At 53.2% G+C, this 19,249-nt stretch overlaps 1 protein-coding gene across 2 annotated transcripts in view; it reads right to left on the bottom strand.

Annotated features, from left to right (window-relative positions):
* SDK1 (sidekick cell adhesion molecule 1) overlaps window positions 1-19,249 on the bottom strand; it is an 888,233-nt gene that overhangs the window by 138,193 nt on the left and 730,791 nt on the right. For both annotated transcript variants that reach the window (XM_086692476.1, XM_086692475.1), the window contains exons 18-21: window positions 16,562-16,677; window positions 14,366-14,558; window positions 7,683-7,781; window positions 1,597-1,788 (exon numbers count right to left, since the gene is read on the bottom strand). In XM_086692476.1, coding sequence (XP_086548602.1) covers window positions 1,597-1,788; window positions 7,683-7,781; window positions 14,366-14,558; window positions 16,562-16,677 — 600 coding nt within the window. The remainder of the gene's footprint in view (window positions 1-1,596; window positions 1,789-7,682; window positions 7,782-14,365; window positions 14,559-16,561; window positions 16,678-19,249) is intronic.

Genomic DNA, 19,249 nt, shown 5'->3' with positions numbered 1-19,249 from the left:
GTGTCCAGCTGCAGGTGAGTTCACCAAGGTTAACTTGGCACAGCGGGGCCCTCTCCCTGCGAGTTCTCTCTCCGTGGTGCCTCTGGAGGTCCGTAAGGTGCCCGAGCCGACCCAGGGGGACCTGGTTACACGTGGTGATGCTCCCCAAGTCGCCGTCCGTCGCTGAGCGTGAGACAATTCTCACACATCCAGCGTCCCGCCATCATCGCTGGTTATTAGGGCGTTAACAGTATCTTAAACGTGTGCTGTGGGAACGGGCTGTTGATGGCGAAGAAACGAATCTTTCTGGCAAAGACTGCTCTCTTTCAAAAAGCAAACTCATTTTGTAAACGCCTTTAAGAGACACCGGACTGCCTGGAAGCGTGGTCCCCGACCACCTGAGCACCTGCTGCAGAGGCAAACCCTCCAGTCCCGCCCGCATCCGCGGGCCCCAAAAGTCCCTGGGATACGCTGTGGGTGGCCGTGCCGACCCGCCACCTCGGAGAGAGGGTGCAGTGATCATGTATCTGGGGACAGAGACTGGCTTGGGGACACCTGCCCAGCTGGCAGAGTGGGTGGCCACTGGCCTCTAGAGAGCGTCCTACGAGGTCACGCTGCTCAGAGGAGAAGAGACACCGTGCCCTCCTCCTTCATCGCACCCCAGCTGGGAGTGGCAGCTGCCGAGCTCTCTCGTGAACGTGGCCCCTGTGAGGAGAATGCACTCTTTCCTGGGCGGATTTCTTTTTTTACTCTATCCATTTTATTTGCTTTGCGTCCCTTCCGGATTGCGCGTGTCCCCCTTCCAAGAAAGTGGCTGGGTGTGAACACGGAGTGGGAGGCAGAGGGAGGCGGAGGGCACGATGGGGGGACGTGCAGACTTCAGAGGGGGCTTCAGGGCCTAACCCTCGAAGACCAGCCAACACGAGGCAAACTGGCATCTTGTGAGTGGCCAGAGACTGACAGCTGGAATTACAGTCGAACCGAGAGCCCACAGCACTTTCCCGCGTTCACTTGTGTTTGTGAATTCCCAGGAAAAACATGTATTTTGAACAGAAACTTTAAGATTAGAGAGAAAAGAGTTGAGTGCCATTCTCCAAGGCTGGAGCGAGCGTGCTGCATGTTCGGGAAGATAATTGAGCCCCCGGCGCCTGGGGACGCGTCTGCCTCTCCCTCTGTCTGCAAGATCTTTCCTCCCCTGCCACCTCCTCCAACTCCTTCTTCTTATCTCCACCCAAGTCTCCATTGTGTAGTTCGGGGAATGAAGTTTCATGCTTCCTGTTCTCGGTTTCCACACCCACATCTCTCACCGTCTTCCCTGCAGGCCCCGACTACCGTCTCCCTGGAGGGCCGCACCCCGCGGCCAGCTGGCTCCCCGGGGCGGGATCCCCCCCACGCCCCCACCCCCCCACCCGACAGCAGGCGCTGGCAGACGGGGCTGACTCAGGCCACAGGGCCCGCTTCCCACCCCACCGCCGGCAGGAAGCGGACACCCCTCTCTTGAAGGTCCCCGGCGGCCGGGACACGGAGCTGCCTTCAGCCCCGGGCGTCGGCGTTCTCTGAGGGCAACGTCCTCTGAGGGCAACGTCCTCAGACGAGCGGCAGCTGGGCTCTACTGACCTGGCGGCACTCCGGAAGAAATGGTGGACGAGGTCGCCAGGCCGGCCCCCGCCGCGGTGACGGCAGCCACGTCGATGGTGTAGGTGGTGAGCGAGGACAGTCCTTGAATTTTGTATTCATGAGTCGTGCTGTTGAGGGTGTGGGTGAGCCGGGAGCCGTTCCTGCCGTATACCTCCCAGGAGACCTGGTAGCCTAGGAGCAAGAACAGAGTTAGCCGGGCCTCCCGGGAGCCGAGGGCACGCCAGATGCGCTGTGTCTGAACATCCGCCACAGCACGGGGGGCCGGGAGGACGCGCAGCCTGCCCAAACCCAACTCGGAGTCGGGCCCCTTCTTCTGTGGCCCAGTGCCACCCCCCCCCCCCCGGGCCCACAGTGCCTTCCCCGCCCGCCCCCCCCCCCCCCCGCCGAGACCCAGAGGGCTGCCTGGGTTTGGCGACCTCAGCCCCTGAGCTGGGTGGGTGGCGGAGAGAAGAGTGATGGCCGCCAGCCTGCTGCGCCTGATTTCAACTCTTGTCAAAACGTGGATGCGTTTCATCAATATTTCCATTTTCGTAGGCTGGTATTTTCATTATACCCTGCTCTAAATCAGGAGCTAGCGCCTGGGTCGCAACTAATTTGTGGAAACACTGCCACTCTCTCCCTCACGAAATGATTGATCGACGCTCTCTCCCGCACAAAGTGCTTTGCCTAAAAAGTTCCTCTGGGCCCGGGCGCCACTTCTGCTCCCCACCTTCCGAGCCTCCAGTTTTCCTGGTGAAGTTTCTCCTTCCCCTGGACGCTGTTCCATCTGGGGCGGGGGCCGGCGGGGGGCTCGAGACTACAGTTTAGTCAGCCTCGGATTCCACCGTGATTTTAGGCTCAGGGAAACGAAGCCTCAGCAAGATCCTGAATCGGCCCCCCGTGGAGGGGAGTTTATGTGCTTAGGGACCCTTAAGAGTGGCTCCTGAAGAGGGAGACAGTGATGGAGAGCGCTCCCGGGCCCCCCGGGGAGGGGAACCACCGAAAACGCTTGCTCGTCTGTCTTTCCAGTCAATAAACTCGGGACACTGAAGCACTGAGAGGAGTCTTAAAGCTCATTCTGATGAAGGCAATAAATATAGTTAGAAACTTGTGCTTTAAGGTAAATAAGAATTTAGAGAGCATCTTGGGACTTTAATATTTCGAAAAAAAAATTAATGTCAGAAGCTGCTGCCTGTCTGCAGTCCCACAGCCCGGGGGCTCCGGGGCACAGACACCAGGCCCCCCAGCTGGGCGGTGCCGATCAGGCGTCCGGGGCAGGAGGGCAGCAGAGGGGTCCCGGCCACTGGCCGCTGGGTGCCTCTGCGTACATCACCTCCGCCCGGGCCCCTGTGCTCTGCTACACCCATCTGGGCTGTGGGCTGCCTGCCCGCCTCCCGCTAGTCTCCCCGGCACAGGGCCCCGCAGGTGACGCCCCACCTGGCTGCCCTGCTCCCCCTACACCCCAGACTCTCCCTCCTCACCTCCCGCCCCACATCCTGCCTCCCTCCTTCTCAGCGCGCCAGGCCGACCCGTTCTTTTCATTTTGTCAGTTCGGAATTTGGATCTAATTGTACGACTAAAAATCAAATTACTGGCTTCAAACACACAGTTCCTGGTGTTCGGGGGCGTCCTGAGCACATCAGTTCATCTAATCCTCACAGCGGACCTTCCGGGTCAGAGCCGTCGCTACCCCCTTTACGGCGGGGAAAACTAAGGGGCAGAGAGGTCCGTGGGCTTGCTGGGAGCGGCCAAGGGTTTCTAGGGCTGGCCCGGGGATGCGTGCTTCCCCACGGAGCCCTCCCCCGTGCACGGCCCTGTCGCCGAAGCCCTGACCCTGGCTCCACCTGGCACGTCTCTGAGCAGTCTGATGGCCGCGTCTTCCCTGAACATACAGCAGGAGGTGTCGCGAAATGCTACGGGCTTGGCAGTCAGACAGTTTTATCCGTTTCAAAGCTGTCCTTCGTCAAACTTCACGGAGATACGGCATGGTGCTCGTCATGGCAACCTGGAGCCCAAACCCAATTGGAGTCCTCAGTGGGGGGGCCTTGTTGGAGTCCTTCAGCATCACAGCTGGTCGCCGGGTGGGCCACGACCCTTGCGGATGCAAACGAAACCGAACGACACTCATCTGCTCAGGAAGGGCGCGGGAAAGCTCGGCTGTGCCTGGCGGCTCTGGCCGGGGGGCGTTTCACCTGCTCCAGCCGCGAGAGGAGGCAGGAGGGGCCGCCCCTCCGGCGCCCGGCACCTTCAGCGGGCCTCCTACCTGCTCCGGATGCCGCCTAACGGAGACGAACGGCCGCAGGAGCTTCAGAAATAATTTTCTGTTGATCTGAAGTAAATTCTCTACAAGAGAGCAGTACATCCAATCACAAGCTGTCTGTCTGCATCCTGGCCCTCATAAATCAGGGTTTACGCAGGGAGAGTGGAAGATGCTGGAATTTACAATAAGCGCAATGGGCAATTTGCTCGGCGGGCAGGCCGCCCCTGCTCGGGGCGGCCTTCTCTTTCTGGCCGCGAATTGACTGGGAGGTGGATAAAGAACGGCTTCCTCCGGGCGTCTCGGCCACCGAGCGCCCCACGCAGAGGACCACACCGTGCCGCTGTCGTCGGCCCCAGTAGCAGCTGCACTGACAGGGAGCCTCCAGAAGGATGGTGGGTGGCTTTGGAGGCCGGGTTTGCCCACAAACCAGGCTTTCCTTTTGCTGCACTTGGCGAAATCCTCCCCCCGGAGCCCGGGGCAGACTCTGTGTTGCTGCTGGCACGCCCCCCGGGAGCCCGGTCGAGGGAGGGTGCTGACCTGTCAGGGCAGCGCCGCCTGGGCCGGGGGAGGGCCTCGCTGAGGGCAGGGGTCACCGGGGAGGTGACTGGGGGGCCCGTGCAGTGGGGCCAAGGAAACCACGGCCGTCGGGCCTCGGCTCCGCTAGGCCCTCTTCCTCCGCAGGCCTCCCCAGAGCTGCAGGGACCCGGGCACGCTGTAGAGTTTGCGTAGGAAAGGGGACAGCGCAGCCAGACAGAGCGAGACAGGGACCACGTGGCTGACAGGGGAAGCGGGGCGTCCGCCCGTGGCTCTGAGGTCACGGCGGTGCCAGAAAGCACCAGGACACCAGCAGCCAGGAGCTCCGATGGCCAAGCTCCGTGCTGAACAACATGAAGCTGCTGCGTGTAACCACAGGTATCTATTTAAATAAAATACGAAAATGAGTTCATTAAGCCCTATTAGCTGGCGAGAACAGATGATCGTAAATCGCGAGTACTGGCAACCACGGCTCAGCCGGGGACGCCGCCTCTGCTCGGTGACTTCGTGCGCCCGCGCGCCCGCCGGAAGATTTACACCGGGAGCGAGGTGTGGGGTGCGTTCACAGAGGACGGGGCGGGGGCCAACTGTGTCTCTGTTGGAAGGGAAGTCTCCGGGTCCATACGGGTCCACCACAGAGCCCTGGCCAGACTTCTGAGACACGGTGGTCACGGGGCCCAAGCACGCAGATGTGGATGCCTCGTCTCTGAAGTTGGCGCTGAGCACAGCCTCGTTCCGGCCACAGGACTGGAGCCGACCCTGAGGGATCTGAGCCGGACGCCCTTTGCTTCCGAGGGCAGTCGTCCTCTGTGCGCTTCTCCCCGGCCCTGCTTGCTTTGCTTTTTCCTCCCTCTGTGTGGCAGAAAACAAAGTTCACCTACACCGGCTGCTGCTGTCTACGAGGTCCTGCTCTGCCCACCCACACTCTGTTCAGTTTCTTCGCTCCAGGCAGCAGGAGGCCTTTGTCGTTTCGCAGTCACACCTGCGATCTGATGGATGCTGAGGGGACTGCCGGATACACAACGGATCTGGGCCCTGCTGTCCAATTTCAATAGTGACTCTTCCCTTTTCCTGGAGTGACAACGTTGCTGACAGGAGGCATTTCAAAACGTTAGCTCCGAGGGCAGAACCAGACCCACAGATGTACCCTGGTCGAAAGTCAGGGTTAGAGGCCGCATTGGGGCCTGTGTGCCCTCTGGGACGTGGTCTAAGCACACCGGTCTATAGGGGTCTCTGGCCGAGCTCAGGAGACAAGGTAGTGTTTTGTGGACAAGCAGGAGAGGTTGGCACCAGGAAGTTTCCCGACTAACGGAAGGGAACAGAGGAGTTTAGGGTAGGAAGGCAGTCCCCAGGCTATGCCTTAGGGCACCCGGGACACTGCCTGGAGCCCCAGAAACAGCGCGAGGACACAGTGATGCTGGGTGCCTCCCACCTGTGTCCACAGGGGACCACGGTTCTCAATTTCAGGAGCACGGCATGCCACACGCCTTTGCCCACATCCTGTCTTTGCAGAGCTGGGTTTCTGGCGGTGTCGGCGATACAGAGGCAGGTAGGCTTCCATTAATTTCAAATTCAGCTGTTGAGTTGTTTGCATATAATTAAGTTTTTTGCACCAAGGGACCTCATCCAGAGAGCTGCCAGGTGTGTGGAGACACTTGGTGGGAGCCCATGACCCCAGGAAGACGGGAGCCCCTGGGTCGGGGTTAGGAACATGGTGTGAACCCCACCGCCGTCACACTGAGGAGGGAGAGGCTAGAACACAGACGCTTGTCCCCCCGTGCCGGCCACATGACCCTGGGACGTCGACACCAGGGTCTCAGACAGGGGTTGTGAGAGGTGCTCTGTGTGCTGGTTCCAAACTAAACAGGATCCTGCAATGCTGAGGTGCCTGCCTGTGGTAAGTGCCTGGGGTCGCCACTGCTGCTGTCTAGGACGTGGCCCCGTGGCCGGGCAGCGGGGACGGACGTCACTCCTGGTCTCTCCAGTGCGCGGCTAGCATGAGCGGGCTTCTGGAGTGTCGGGCACAGGAGGGCCTCCGTGGGCTTCTGCAGGCGGTCAGGCTACAGAATTATCCGCTGAGGGGCAACGCGCTCCAGGTTCGTCAGAATTATCCGCTGAGGGACAGGTTTGTCACAGATGCACAGGGAGGACGGACGCCACTCGCTCAGGAGCTGGGTCCCCCTGAGGCCTCCGGGTCCAGGCTCAGAGGGCCGAGGCAGGAGCCCCAGACATGACAGGAGATGCCGCAGGCAGAGTCCCAGGGCGCGTGGCCGCGCTGTGGGGACACGAGTGGCTGGCTTGACATTTCACAAAGCGCTCAGTAAACGGAAGGGGCCGCTGGCGGCCGCAGCTTTGGATGGTGCTGTGCGCAGCCGCCCGGGGCCTCCTCCCTACGGCCCCACGAGGGCTGTACCACTGTCCAGACAAAGAAACGGAGGGTCTGAGAGGTGAACTGAAGCCCTCAGAGCCCCTGCAACAGTGGACACGGTCCTTCCCACCTTTACCTGAGGCCGAAGCCTGCATGGCTGTTAACCAAACCCAGAACTGTTTTTTTAAGCCAAGATTTAAATTAAGCCTGAACCTAAAAGGTGAAGCCTCTTCTATACGAAAAAAATCATCAAAGCCTTACAAAAGACAAACCGCTCCCCAGAGACGCCTGAAGTCAGACAGGAGCGTGTCTGAGGGCAGGGCAGGCTGGCCGCCCCGGTCAGCCGGGGTCCCCCGAAGGCCCTGTACGGAGGGCCAGGGGCAAGGAGCCCGAGCCAGGACACCCAGGCCTCCCTGTGGGGCTCCCGGAGCCCTGGCCGCTGCCAGATCGCAGCGTTTTAGCAAAGGGTCTGCACACAGTGGACGTCTGGTGCATGCCTGCTGAAGGAGGGCCCTCTGGGCCTCAGCGTCCTCTGAGAATCCGTCATGATATCGGCCACATACTTTGCCGCATCGCCTCGAGGATCGAGGGGGACGGTGTGTGTGAAGGGATGTGCCACAAAATGCCGATTCTCCCTGATCAAAGGCTCTAGAGGTTCGTTAAGAGAACGCGCGGAGGCCTGGCCTCTGACTCGAAAGCTGTGGCCCACAGAGAAATACCCCAAAGGACGTGGGGCCCCAGGGGCATGATCTCGGGCGTGGCGACCAAGCCCTCTGCCCTCTGCCGATGGCCAGGTGGACACGTCCGCTACCCAAAGAGGCCGCCAGTGCACGTCTACCCGGAGGGCTGTGCGGGGTATGACCAGGCCATCTCCTTGCTGGGACACAGTCTGCATTTCCTTTTTCAGAAGACAGGGACACTAACCTGTAATAACGCCATTTTTTTCCAGAGGCTCCTGCCAGCTGACCTTGAGGGATGTGTCCAGAATCTCCGTGAAACTCAGATGTCCCACAGCTCCTGGTTCTAAAAATAAGTTAAAAACAAAGTCGCCTGTTAGCACAAGAGTCCCTTCTCTTTGGGTCAGATTTGTGTGGAAAGTTCTAACCCGGCAAGGGCAGCCCGCAGGCCAGAGCCGAAGGAAACGCCAGTACAAATCCTGCGGGGGTGAGGGATTTCGAGGTGGAAAGTGTCTGCGCTCTGGGCACGTGCATTATTTTGCTCAGCTTCGTCCCAGCCACGCCGAGAACCCAAGCAACGGGCCGAGGGAGAATGCCACACTTCACTCTCCTTCTCCTCGATCTGATCTAATGAGAACCACCAGGCTGGCTGGGTCCCGACAAGCAGCCCCTGGCCCCCGGGCGTCCGGCCTGTGAGGGGCCCTGCCCTGTGCAGCCCTTCTGACATCAGAGGGTCGCGGGGTGGAACAGCGGCTTAACGGGCAGCCGGCCGGACTCGAGGCCCGTCCCCGCCGCAGTTCCTCACACTCTCTAGTCTTCGTTTGCTTCTCTGCACAACGGGGACAATAAAAATAACTCCCCGGGCCAGGCAAATGTGAGAATAAAGCTGAATAAAACAAGGAGAGCAGCTTGCAGGGCCCCGGCACAGAAATGCTGCCTGACACCGGCCGCTATTCTCAGCTCTGCGTCGTCCTAGTATCCCGACAGTCATTTGTGAGAGGCACCCAGACAAGAAGTCCCGGAGCCCAGCGTGAGGTGAACGATCCACGGTCACGGACCCTCAGGGCCAGGGACCCCTCGCCCGCTCTGCAGGGGCTGTGGCACGCAAGGCCCGGAGAAACAGGGCAGTATGTCAAGCTTAAAATAGGAGAGCGCGAAGTCATGGGTGACGCGTGTTGGCCGGCCGGCCAGAGAGCAGAGGAGGCTTCCTTCGGAGAAGCCTCGCCCCTGTGCCGGCTACGGCCAGCCTCGGTTGCAGACGGCGGATTCAGAACGCGGTGCTCGGCTGGTACCTGGACAAAGCTTCCTAACACAACTTGTAATTTGAAAAAAAAAAAAAAAAAAAAAAAAACCAAATGGCAACAGCAGCCTCGGCAGATACACTTATCTGGGTGGAACTTTCAAAAGACTTTTTACGGATAAGCTCAAACACTGACAAATGCCACTCTCTGAGCAGGGAAGACGGTAAAATAGAACGGTTGTCGAAACGCGCTCATATTCCTCCAGTTCTGAGTTTCCAGAAAGACATTCTGATGGATTTTTGAACTGACTTCTTTTTTTTTTCAATCGATAGAGCAGCAAAGAAAGCTTTTTGCTCCTTTTATATTCTCAGTGTTTCTGCTTCTTGGATTCCTGCCCAAATATGCTGTCCTCCAGCTCTGCTGGAAGCAGCTGGCAATGTCTGGGCTTAAAATTTATATTCTGTTTCCTCTTTACTGTGTTGCCCACCCTCCCCTCCCCAGCCCCCGAGTTCCCATCGCGTGGGAGCTTTGTGGAAGGGGGCCTGCTGGCTGCTGAGCTAAGGGAGGTGCCGTCAGCCAGAGAGCAAGGGAGGCCGTCCCTACGGCCCCCATGGGGCCAAGCTAGCACCCGACCACCACCTTTCCGTGAGACGGTCCACATTCTGAACAGGAAAAACAGGCTCCTTGCCTGCCTCCCCCCAAAAAAGATGGTATCACTTCCAGTTTTCTCAATTCCCAAGAAAGAAACGTCCAATTTTTCTTTTTACCTACTAATGGTGGGTCTAAGTGCGTTTCGTGTTCTATTTCCTGGCCACAGAGCTTAATGGGATGTTTCCCCACCATTTCTGTCCACTAACCAGCAACAATTGGGCTTTCTTTCTTTTTTTTTTTTTTAGTGAAGAATCGAGCCAGGAGTTTTCTCTCTTGTTTGAAAGGAGTCATCTTCTGCCACTTTGTGGGTTTTTTAAAAAATGTTTTTAAATTTATTTTTGAGAGAGACAGAGCATGAGGGGGGAGGGGCAGAGAGAGAGGGAGACACAGAACCCAAAGCAGCTCCAGGCTCCGAGCTGTCAGCACAGAGCCCAACGCAGGGCGTGAACTTGTGAACCATGAGATCGTGACCTGAGCCAAAGTCGGATGCCCAACCGACTGAGCCCCCCCAGGCATCCCCGCCACTTTGTGTTTTTAATGAATATTCTCTGGGAAGAGAGGTCTGCTACCCAGCTGGACCTGGCTGCGGCTTGAGCAGAGACAGTGCCTTGCCTCTTCTGCCAAAGAATGAAAACACGCACATAATGGAGAGCTACAAGGGGGATTCTCGTAAAGTGTGTCCCCCACTAGCTCCCCCCACCACACTGTCTACAGACGTGAGGGGGCTGTGCTTTCCTACACGAGTGCAGAAAGTACCATTCATCCAGGCAAGGGTGCCTCCTTCTCTGAGACCCCACACGGGCCCCTGCGTGCCCTCTCTGTACCCTCAGTCCCCAAACCTGCAGGTCCCGCATGACTGGGCTAGAGCCCAGTGGCTTCCCCCCTGTCTTAACTCCCGCCCCACGATCTGCCCACCCGATCCTTAGAGTGACTTCATGTGCTTAGGTGGCTTTAACTGCCTGGGATCTTACAGCACAGACACCCTGGGGTAGAACTGATTTCAAATGTTTCCATCTGTGCTTAGACCACATCTTCAGTTACCTTCCCTAACTCCTTCTCGAAAAGTAAGGTCACAATTGCGAACTGCCAGCCCTCCCCAGTCCACTTCAGATGCCCCTCCGCTGCCCATCGGCCACATGGGCCCAGATGCCCCACAGCCACTGCACACCCGGTGTGTCCCAGTCCAGCCCCGCGTCCTCACCCCAGACCACTTTTCCACATCTTCACTGCTGGCTTCTTCATCGACAGTCACATAAACTCAGCATGTTAGGCCATCCTGGGTGATTCTTTCCACCCCTCTATTAACGAGTCCCCCTGCATTAACGAGCACCCAAACTCCCCGTGACACGTCTTCAGGATCCATTGCCTCTTGTCTCCACAGCCTGGAGGTGGGCTCCTGTAATTTCGTGCCTTCTTCCCAGCATCCTTCACCCGTACCTCCAGTCCAACCATCACAAAACCCCCAGACAGAGCCTCTAGAACTACAGATCTGTTCAAATAGCACCCCTAATGGAGAACCTCCTGTGGTTCCCCAATACCCAGAATGTCTTTGTCCAAGTGCCTGAACTTAGTGGTCGAGACTCTTCTGGGTCAGCTCCCAGCTAGTTTTCCCAGCTCATTCCCTCCGCCACCCCCGCCCCATGCTGCACTGCAGCCACACCCAACACGTCATACCCTGTCACGCTCGCACACTCTCTTTACCACTGTCGGTTCTATTTCTCCTCCCTGGAGTGGCCTCAGCCATTCTCTGCGTGAGAAGCTCAGCTGTCAAACTGTCACTTCCTCCACAAGACTTACCCCACACCCCACCTATCTTCTGTCCCTCTTCGCTGGGCGGCTGCAGCCCTTTCTCCAGATCTCCCTCCTCAGTGGCACTGGCCTCAGCCACACCCCTCATGTCCTATTAGGCCGTAAGCTCCAAAGGCAGAGGCTGTGCTGACTTATCTTTGTAACCCTTGTGACACCCAGCTGGCTACCTTGCACATGGCGGGCATTCCACAGACACGTGAATGTTAAGTGTGCAGACTTGTTTCTGTGTGGGACAGATGGATGAATGAACCAGTCAATCAGCATTTAATTATGATATAATTACAGTACGAACAAGACTTGATGAGATAGGCACACATCCTTTTTTTAAATGAAAGAGCTAAATGCGATCAACGTTCTCCTTTAATCCTAAACTCTGAGGGCGGAGGGGGGGGGGAGGGCTGCATAACATTCGCAGCTGAAAAGCAGGTTCCACAGAAGAATGCACATTATTCTTTCCAAGCACTTGCGATGAAACATTTACCAAGACTGACTGTGTGCTGTGCCATAAAGCAAACTTCAATGAATTTAAAGGAATTGAAATTGTACAAAGTGTGCCTTCTGGCCATAATGGAATCTAGCTAGAAATCAGTAGCAGAAAGGCAACAGGAAAATCTCCAAACATAAGGAAACTAAATAGTACACTTCTAAATAATTCGTGGGCCAAAGAGGAAGTCTCAAAAGGAATAAGAATACATAGAACTGAATGAAAATGAAACACACTATAGCAAAATATGAACACGATATATCAAAGTATGTGGGATGCAGCTAAAGCAGCGTGGGGAGGAAAATTTATAGCACCAACTGTTTATAATAGAAATGAGTTTAAATCCATAGTTTAAGTACCCACATCAAGAAATTTTAAAAAAAGATCAAAAAATAAACCCAAAGCAAGCAGAAGGAAGGAAATATTAGCAGCAGAAATCAACGAAACCAAAAATAGGAAAACATTAGAGAAAACTTGATGAAACAAGAAGTTGGTTCCTCAAGAAAAAAATCAACAAAATTGATAAATCTCTAGGAAGAATGACAGAAATATAAAAGGAAAACACTGCTATCATAAATGAACAAGGAACACAATGACATATCCTGCAGCCATGGAAGAAGGGACTACCGCCAGGAGTGTGACATCCACACATGTGAAAATCACAGATAATGACACCAAGCCAAGATTAAACAGACGACTGAACAGTAGTATAACCATGGGAGAAACTGAAACGCTCCCCCAAAAGAAATTTCTAGGCCCAGAGGATTTCACTGGAAAATGCTACCAAACATTTAAAGAAGGATTGACACCAATTTTATGCAACTGCTTCTAGAAAGTGGAAGAGGGGGAGAACACAACCAAATTTATTTCATGAGGCCCACATTTCCCTGACACCAAAACCAGGCAGACATTAAGTACAGGAAAATAAAACTGCAGACCAGTATCTCTCATCAACTTGGATGTAAAAACATCACCCACAAAGTATCAGCAAACAGAATCCAACAACATAAAAAATAATTACAAACTGTGACCAAGTGGGATTTACTCCAAGTGTGTAAGCCTGGCTCAACATTTGCAAATCAATCCACCGTTATCTGTCCACTCGCTGAAAAGACAAATCCCATAATCCTATCACTCCATGCAGTCGAGGCACCTGCAGAGGGCAAGGTAGTCACAGTCACAGGGTGGAGCAAGAGCCGGGTTATGGAGAGTGTGACAGGTTAGGGGCCCAAGTAATCATTTATCTGGGAAGGAAATGAGCTCACTGGGAGCTCAGCAGGTCAGGGCAGTCAGGGAGGGATGAGGGAGATCTGAGAAATGGTCAGACTCTTCATCCTCCGAGAGAAGAACTGGGGTGTGAACAGAAGGATTCTGAGATGGCAGCTAGGAGGAGGAAGCTCATTTTGGACAGCCTTGACCCCTATAAATGCTGCCTCTGAGCACTGCAGAGGCTGAGGTCACAGGGAGCAGGGAGGTCAGAACCCCACCACCACACTGCCCATCGGGGTCATCGGTGGAATAGGGGGCCGGCCACACCCTGAGCTGGAGGACAGACGAGTGGCAGCCCTGGGTGACACTGTCTTAAATGTCTACTAGTTTCAACTGTCCTTATAAACAGAGGACACACCCACTGTAGAAATGAGATATGCGGCAAAATCCAAACAAAAATGTAAAATAAACTGCTAATCATACCACATAGAGATAATAACCGTCAAAAATGTGACATATTGGGTGGCTCAGTCTGTTAAGCGTCCCACTTCGGCTCAGGTCATGATCTCGCGGTCCGTGAGTTCGAGCCCCACGTCGGGCTCTGTGCTGACACCTCAGAGCCTGGAGCCTGCTTCGGATTCTGTGTCTCCCTCTCTCTCTGACCCTCCCCCGTTCATGCTCTGTCTCTCTCTGTCTCAAAAATAAATAAAACATTAAAAAAAAAAATGTGACGTATTTTCTTCAAGGTCTTATCTCATGGAGTTTTAATACAAGTTTTATACAATGTTTTTATAAAATTTGGATCTCATACAGTTTTGTATATTATTTTTTCACTTATCATTAGATCATGACCATTTTCTCTCTAAACTTTTTTTTTTAATACTGACGAAATATTTAGTATATTGTCATTCCATAAGTTTTTCAATTACACCCCTCTGGAATATCTGAATGTTTTTCTTCTTTTTTTTTTTTTTTGTAGTTGCAAATCACTGCAGTGAGCCTCCCTATGTCGGTGTCTTTGTGCACACATGTGGTCATTTTCTCAGGTGACTTCTCCATATAATGCCTTCCGCAGTGTCATCTGGTCTGAGGGCAGAGCAGCAGCTGGTGTGAACTGACTGGATAGAGACAACACCGAGTCAAGGTGCTCAGAGGGGCCCAGGGTGAGATGCCCCGGGGAGCGTCAGGGAAGACGCAGGCTGGGAGGCCTGGCAGGGCATTCTAGAAGATAAGTCTGGGGGAAGAGAGGACCAGCAAGATGAAAGGCTGACCACAGGGCTGAGACCAGACTGTTTCTTTTTCCCTCTGAGCTCTGTCCGCCTGCCAGGCTTCCAATCCCAGGGACCGCCTTCCACCACTCATTACCATTACTTTCCACTGACTATCTCCCTAGAGCACACGCACCCCGAACACTGAGGACATGGAGGTTCCTGATGACCCTCCGTGGGCCCCGCCCAGCGCTGGAGGAGACAGCGGTTGGGCCTCCTGGAGGGCTGACTTTGGCTGCTGGTGCGACCACGAAAGATGGGTACTCACTGTCCTCATGAGTCCGTACGAGCTGAGGCGTGCTTGGAGGCCCGTCCCCCGGAGTGGTGAAACACAGGACTGACGTGAAGTAAGCAGTGAACTTCTTCAGGTTCGTTATATACCCATGGTGGGCTCCATGGAAATCTGGCGCAATGGTGACCACAGTGATGGCCTCTGGGATCTCTGCGGGCCATGCCAGAAGCTGGGACGGGACAGGGTGAGAAAGAAATCCTTTTTAATTGTATGTCTTCATTCTCAAGTCTGTATCAGAATCTTATTTTGTGGTTGACGTAACTTCAAAGAAAGCCACGTCACCATCAAGAAACTCTGTAAGTCTAACGTTTTAGAGTCCCACTTAAACATACTGACTTTAAGAGACATCTCGTAGATTGTTGAGATCATACATTTGTATGTATTTGATACATGTCCATATAAATAAAATCTCTACTTTAACTCAATTTGAAATAACCGACATTCCTCAAACTTTCACTTACGCTTCACTTAAAGATGATGCGGGATGTACGTGTTTTCAGACACTAAGCAATAAAGACAACACCATCTTTCTTCAACTTAATCAGTACAACGAAACACGGACACAAATATTTTTTTCCAGATAGTCACCTACTCTGGCTCAAAAAAAAGCCCCCTGATTCAATGGGAATGAATCTTAATTATTTGTGATTTATGTCACACTGCTTTTCTGAAAAGAATTTTAGGAGGTTGATTACAGTTTTAAAGAAAAATAGTGCATCTACATATTCTAAGGGATGTTGTTTTCACATGCGGGCAACATCATGTATGAGTGGGACTTATAATTCCTGTGACGCCAAACATTTGCAGGGCTAATTAGGTCTGAAGGCTGACATGCCTCAGGACACAAAGCGTATTTATAGAGATCAAACCGACGTCGAGCCATCGAATGAATGCTCTGGTCTTGCCAATAAGACCTGACAGGAAAGCCAAGAAGGCAAAATCATCTTGGTTGATCTGATCATTATGGTTTTCTTTCAAAAAAGCTTCTGACTGTAGATTCTTCTGGGGAATCAAAAAGAAAAGAAAAGAAGAGAAAAAAGAAAAGAAAAAAAAGAAAAAAAAAGAAGAAAAGGCAGGACAAATTTCTAGCTACATCTGCCACGTAGTGAAAACCAAAAAGTGTTTTTGTAAGTTGAATCCAAATGGGGAAAAAAAGAGAACCATGTGTCTAAGGAACTAATACCCTCCGAATCTGAAATTACCAAGAATTCGAGTGGACTAGGTGGAGTCCCTTCCCCATGAAGATCTTCCGTAAATCTACCTTCTAATGCAGAACACCCGTGAATACGTTGTAGGTAAAATTTTTTTTTTTAATTTTTTTTTCAACATTTATTTATTTTTGGGACAGAGAGAGACAGAGCATGAATGGGGGAGGGGCAGAGAGAGAGGGAGACACAGAATTGGAAACAGGCTCCAGGCTCTGAGCCATCAGCCCAGAGCCTGACGCGGGGCTCGAACTCACGGACCACAAGATCGGACCTGGCTGAAGTCGGATGCTCAACCGACTGCGCCACCCAGGCGCCCCACGTTGTAGGTAAAATTAACACAGGACCCCGGGCCAGCTAGAAGCTGATCTAGTCGGCAAGATGAACTATACTTTGGGAAGTTATGTCCAAATACACCTGTGAAGGTAATATATTCTGGTAGCTAAGGACAGAAGGAGGTTGGATGGTGGGGATCGGTCTGTGTCTCTACTTCAGTCCAGGTAGGTGTCCTAAATTCTCTGGTCTCGGTTCTATAAACAGAACTCTCCCTTAAATCCAGAGGGGGAAGGAATAAATGCCCTTACTGGATAGAAATATCATTCACTTGCGTCCAGTGCCCTTTGTTCTTCTGAGAGGACTCCTTGCCGGGAAGAAGTGGTTTGTACAAATGCTGATTCTAATCAATCGAGATAGGTTTTCCACTGGTAATTTTAAAACGAATGGCTTTTTTCAAAAGAAATTACTCTGTTGCATCTGAAACGTCCTCTTGAAAACTAACAATTTGAGTTCCTGAACCAGAAGAAGTGATAAGACCTTGGATAAATGCTGACCACCCCCCAGCCCCGACCAAGGTCGACATACACTGTAGCTTGGTGCAATGGGTTCTTGATGAGATGAGGGGTGGGCAGCCCACAAGACCATAACACGGCACGACAGCCACCCAGGGTTCTGAGCTAGGTCCGGGTACCTTGTATCCCTGGTTGATGCCATTGATGAACTGCTGAGGTGGAGGGTTCCACAGGAACTGGATGGTTGTGGAATTCACAGCGTCCGTCTGCACATTCTGGGGGGGTGCGGTAGGCACTGTTCCCGGGCAGTCGTGGAGGACAGCAGGGCAAACAGCAGGAGCACAGTAGGGAGAAGAGAAGAGAAAGACACCCTGAGCTGCCATTCATGATTCACAGGCAATTACGCCATCGAGAAGAGCGAAGTGTGATGAATGTTTTTGGAGGCTAATAGTGGCATCACAAAGAAAAAGAACTAGGCTATTTCTCATTTTCTTCTGGAGAATTCTTTAAGGCATAGGCAGAGAAGTGGACTGGATCATCTCATTCCACGGGTGACGCTTTCCCAGGAATCCCGAGATAAATAGCTAATGAAAGCTTTCTCTGGTTTCTTTTTTGGTTACTTGGCGTGTGAGACTCAGGCAAGGTTTCATCTAGAAGCCCCTCCCCCTTTAGACACCACTATGTTTCAAGCCCATTTATCCTTCGTATCGAAAAAAAAAAAAGGCATCCCTTCCCATATGGATTATTCATTCATTTGGAGGCTAAATCTCTCTTGGTCTGTTACAGGACCACCATTTTTAAGATTTTCCACTCTTGCTGTCTTTCTGTTATTGACCAGCTATATACGTGCCAAATGGCCTGCCTTCCAGGAAGTCACATTCTAGGGGAGATACTCATTTGACGGATACAGGCAAATTGCTCCCTGGAGCGGGAGACTCACGGGGCAGACTCCATCCTAGGAAAGCACGGAAGCCTTCAAGTCAGGAGGCATCTGGACTAAGTCCAAAAGGACGGGCCTTGAGAAAGGCACTCTCCACCCAGAAAATGGAGCACGCAAGGTCTGGTGTTTATGAAATCTCTGGCGCACTGTGAGAAAACAGTGAGCGTGGTGAAACATGGGGTGCACGGGGCAGTGTGGCTGAGGAAGTGGATTAGGTTGCTTTGGGCATCACCTCCTGTGCCGAACCCAGTGGTTGATCACATATACAGTAGGCAATGGGGGAATCAGAAGTGTTGCGGAAAAGGCAGTGATGTGACCTGGCGAGCCGGTGGAGGATGAGAACCCCAGCGGCCTCGGAGGAGGGGACTAGCACCCTGGGGGTGACATCCAACTTTCTGCAAAGGAAGGTTGCTTGTTTCAGAAACAAGACACAGAAACTGAAAGGATCTTTTGGCTCAAGGTAAAGAAACAAAGACCACAGTCTCCTGGCCCAGAACATGTGGGAACAGAACATGGTCCTGTTGAAAGATCATCGTGATCTCTCATTATTCTCCTCTTGGAAGGCTCATCTCGTTAGGCAGAAATAAAAATGCATAAAATTTGCCCAAGCCCCTCAACTGGGCTCTACAAGTCACACTCTCTTCCCATCTGCTCCGGACCCTGGCTGCGCTAGACCTCAGACCCTCCCTCCACCAGCCACCGAGTCCATGGTCCCGTTCCCCACTCAGCATTTGTGGATGAAAAGCGCCCAGGGGGGTCGCGGTGCCTAGGATGCAGAAAGCTGGGAAGAACCTCACATCCAGGAATAAGAAAAAGCTGAACTAACTACAAAATCTTAACTTTCCTTGAGCCCACAGAAAGCCGAGGTCGACAGGACAACCCGGTGGTCTGGAACGTTAAGAAAAGACGGGCCTCTTGACGGGTCAGAGTGTGAGGGCCGGCTCACCGGTGACACAGCAGGGCAGCACCATCGGGGACACCGTACAGCCGGGTAAGGGAAACTCAGCTAAACTTCCTAATGAGTCGCCAGTGGCCAGAGGACGGAGGGCTTGGCTGGTGCCGATGCCCAGACAAGTTCAATACGGACAGACAGATACACGAAGGAGAGAATTGCAACGGCCTTCTCGTGAGCCAGAAGGCAATGGAGTATGATATGTTTAAAGTACCGATGGGAAAACCTATCGTCCTGGGGTTCTTGTCCTGTGGAAGCATCATAAAGATGTCTTCCGGAAGACGAAAATGGAGAGAATTCATTACTAGCAGACCCGGACTACGAGAGATGCTGGGGGAATGTGCTGTCCAGTGGACACCCAAACTGCACGTCTACACGGAGAAATGATTTCCAGACACGGTTCAAATGAAGGTAGATCTATTTCTTTCCTTGTTTTGACTCACTCTCAAATAGAGTTGACTGTTTAAAGCTACAAGAGCCGCGTTTTCTCGGGACTTGTAACGTGGGTAAGAGTGAAGTGAACGGCCCCGACGGCACGAAAGGTGGGAGGGAGGCGCCGGAAGCATCTGTTGGTGAAGTTCTCACGTTATGCACGGGCTGCACTTCAAGAGAAGCTGTAATTCACTAAGGATATAGACTTTAAATTCCAGAGCAATCACTATGTGAGTTTGGAAAGAGATACAGAACAAGACAAGCGAGGGAAAAAAAAAAAAACAACAAACAATGTAGATACAAAAACAGCTAATTAATCCCAGAGCAGGCAGGCAAAAGAAATAGAAAAGGAGGAAATAGAAAGAGGGGACACGTAGAAAACAGTTGGCAGGGGATAGATTCTAATCTCACCTGCTGAGAGTCCCATAAAATGTCAACAGTCTGTACGGAGGGATAAAGGACAGACTCCCAGATGGGTGAGGAGGAGGGAAGAAAAGCAGCGGCTGGGAGAAGAGCAGCGAGCGACTGCGCTTTTCTCCCGGA

This window comes from Puma concolor, chromosome E3 (genome assembly GCF_028749965.1).
Source record: "Puma concolor isolate L17-30 chromosome E3, mPumCon1.1.hap2, whole genome shotgun sequence".
In the NCBI taxonomy this organism is placed as follows: domain Eukaryota; kingdom Metazoa; phylum Chordata; class Mammalia; order Carnivora; family Felidae; genus Puma; species Puma concolor.
This window is presented reverse-complemented; position numbering and strand designations above follow the sequence as displayed.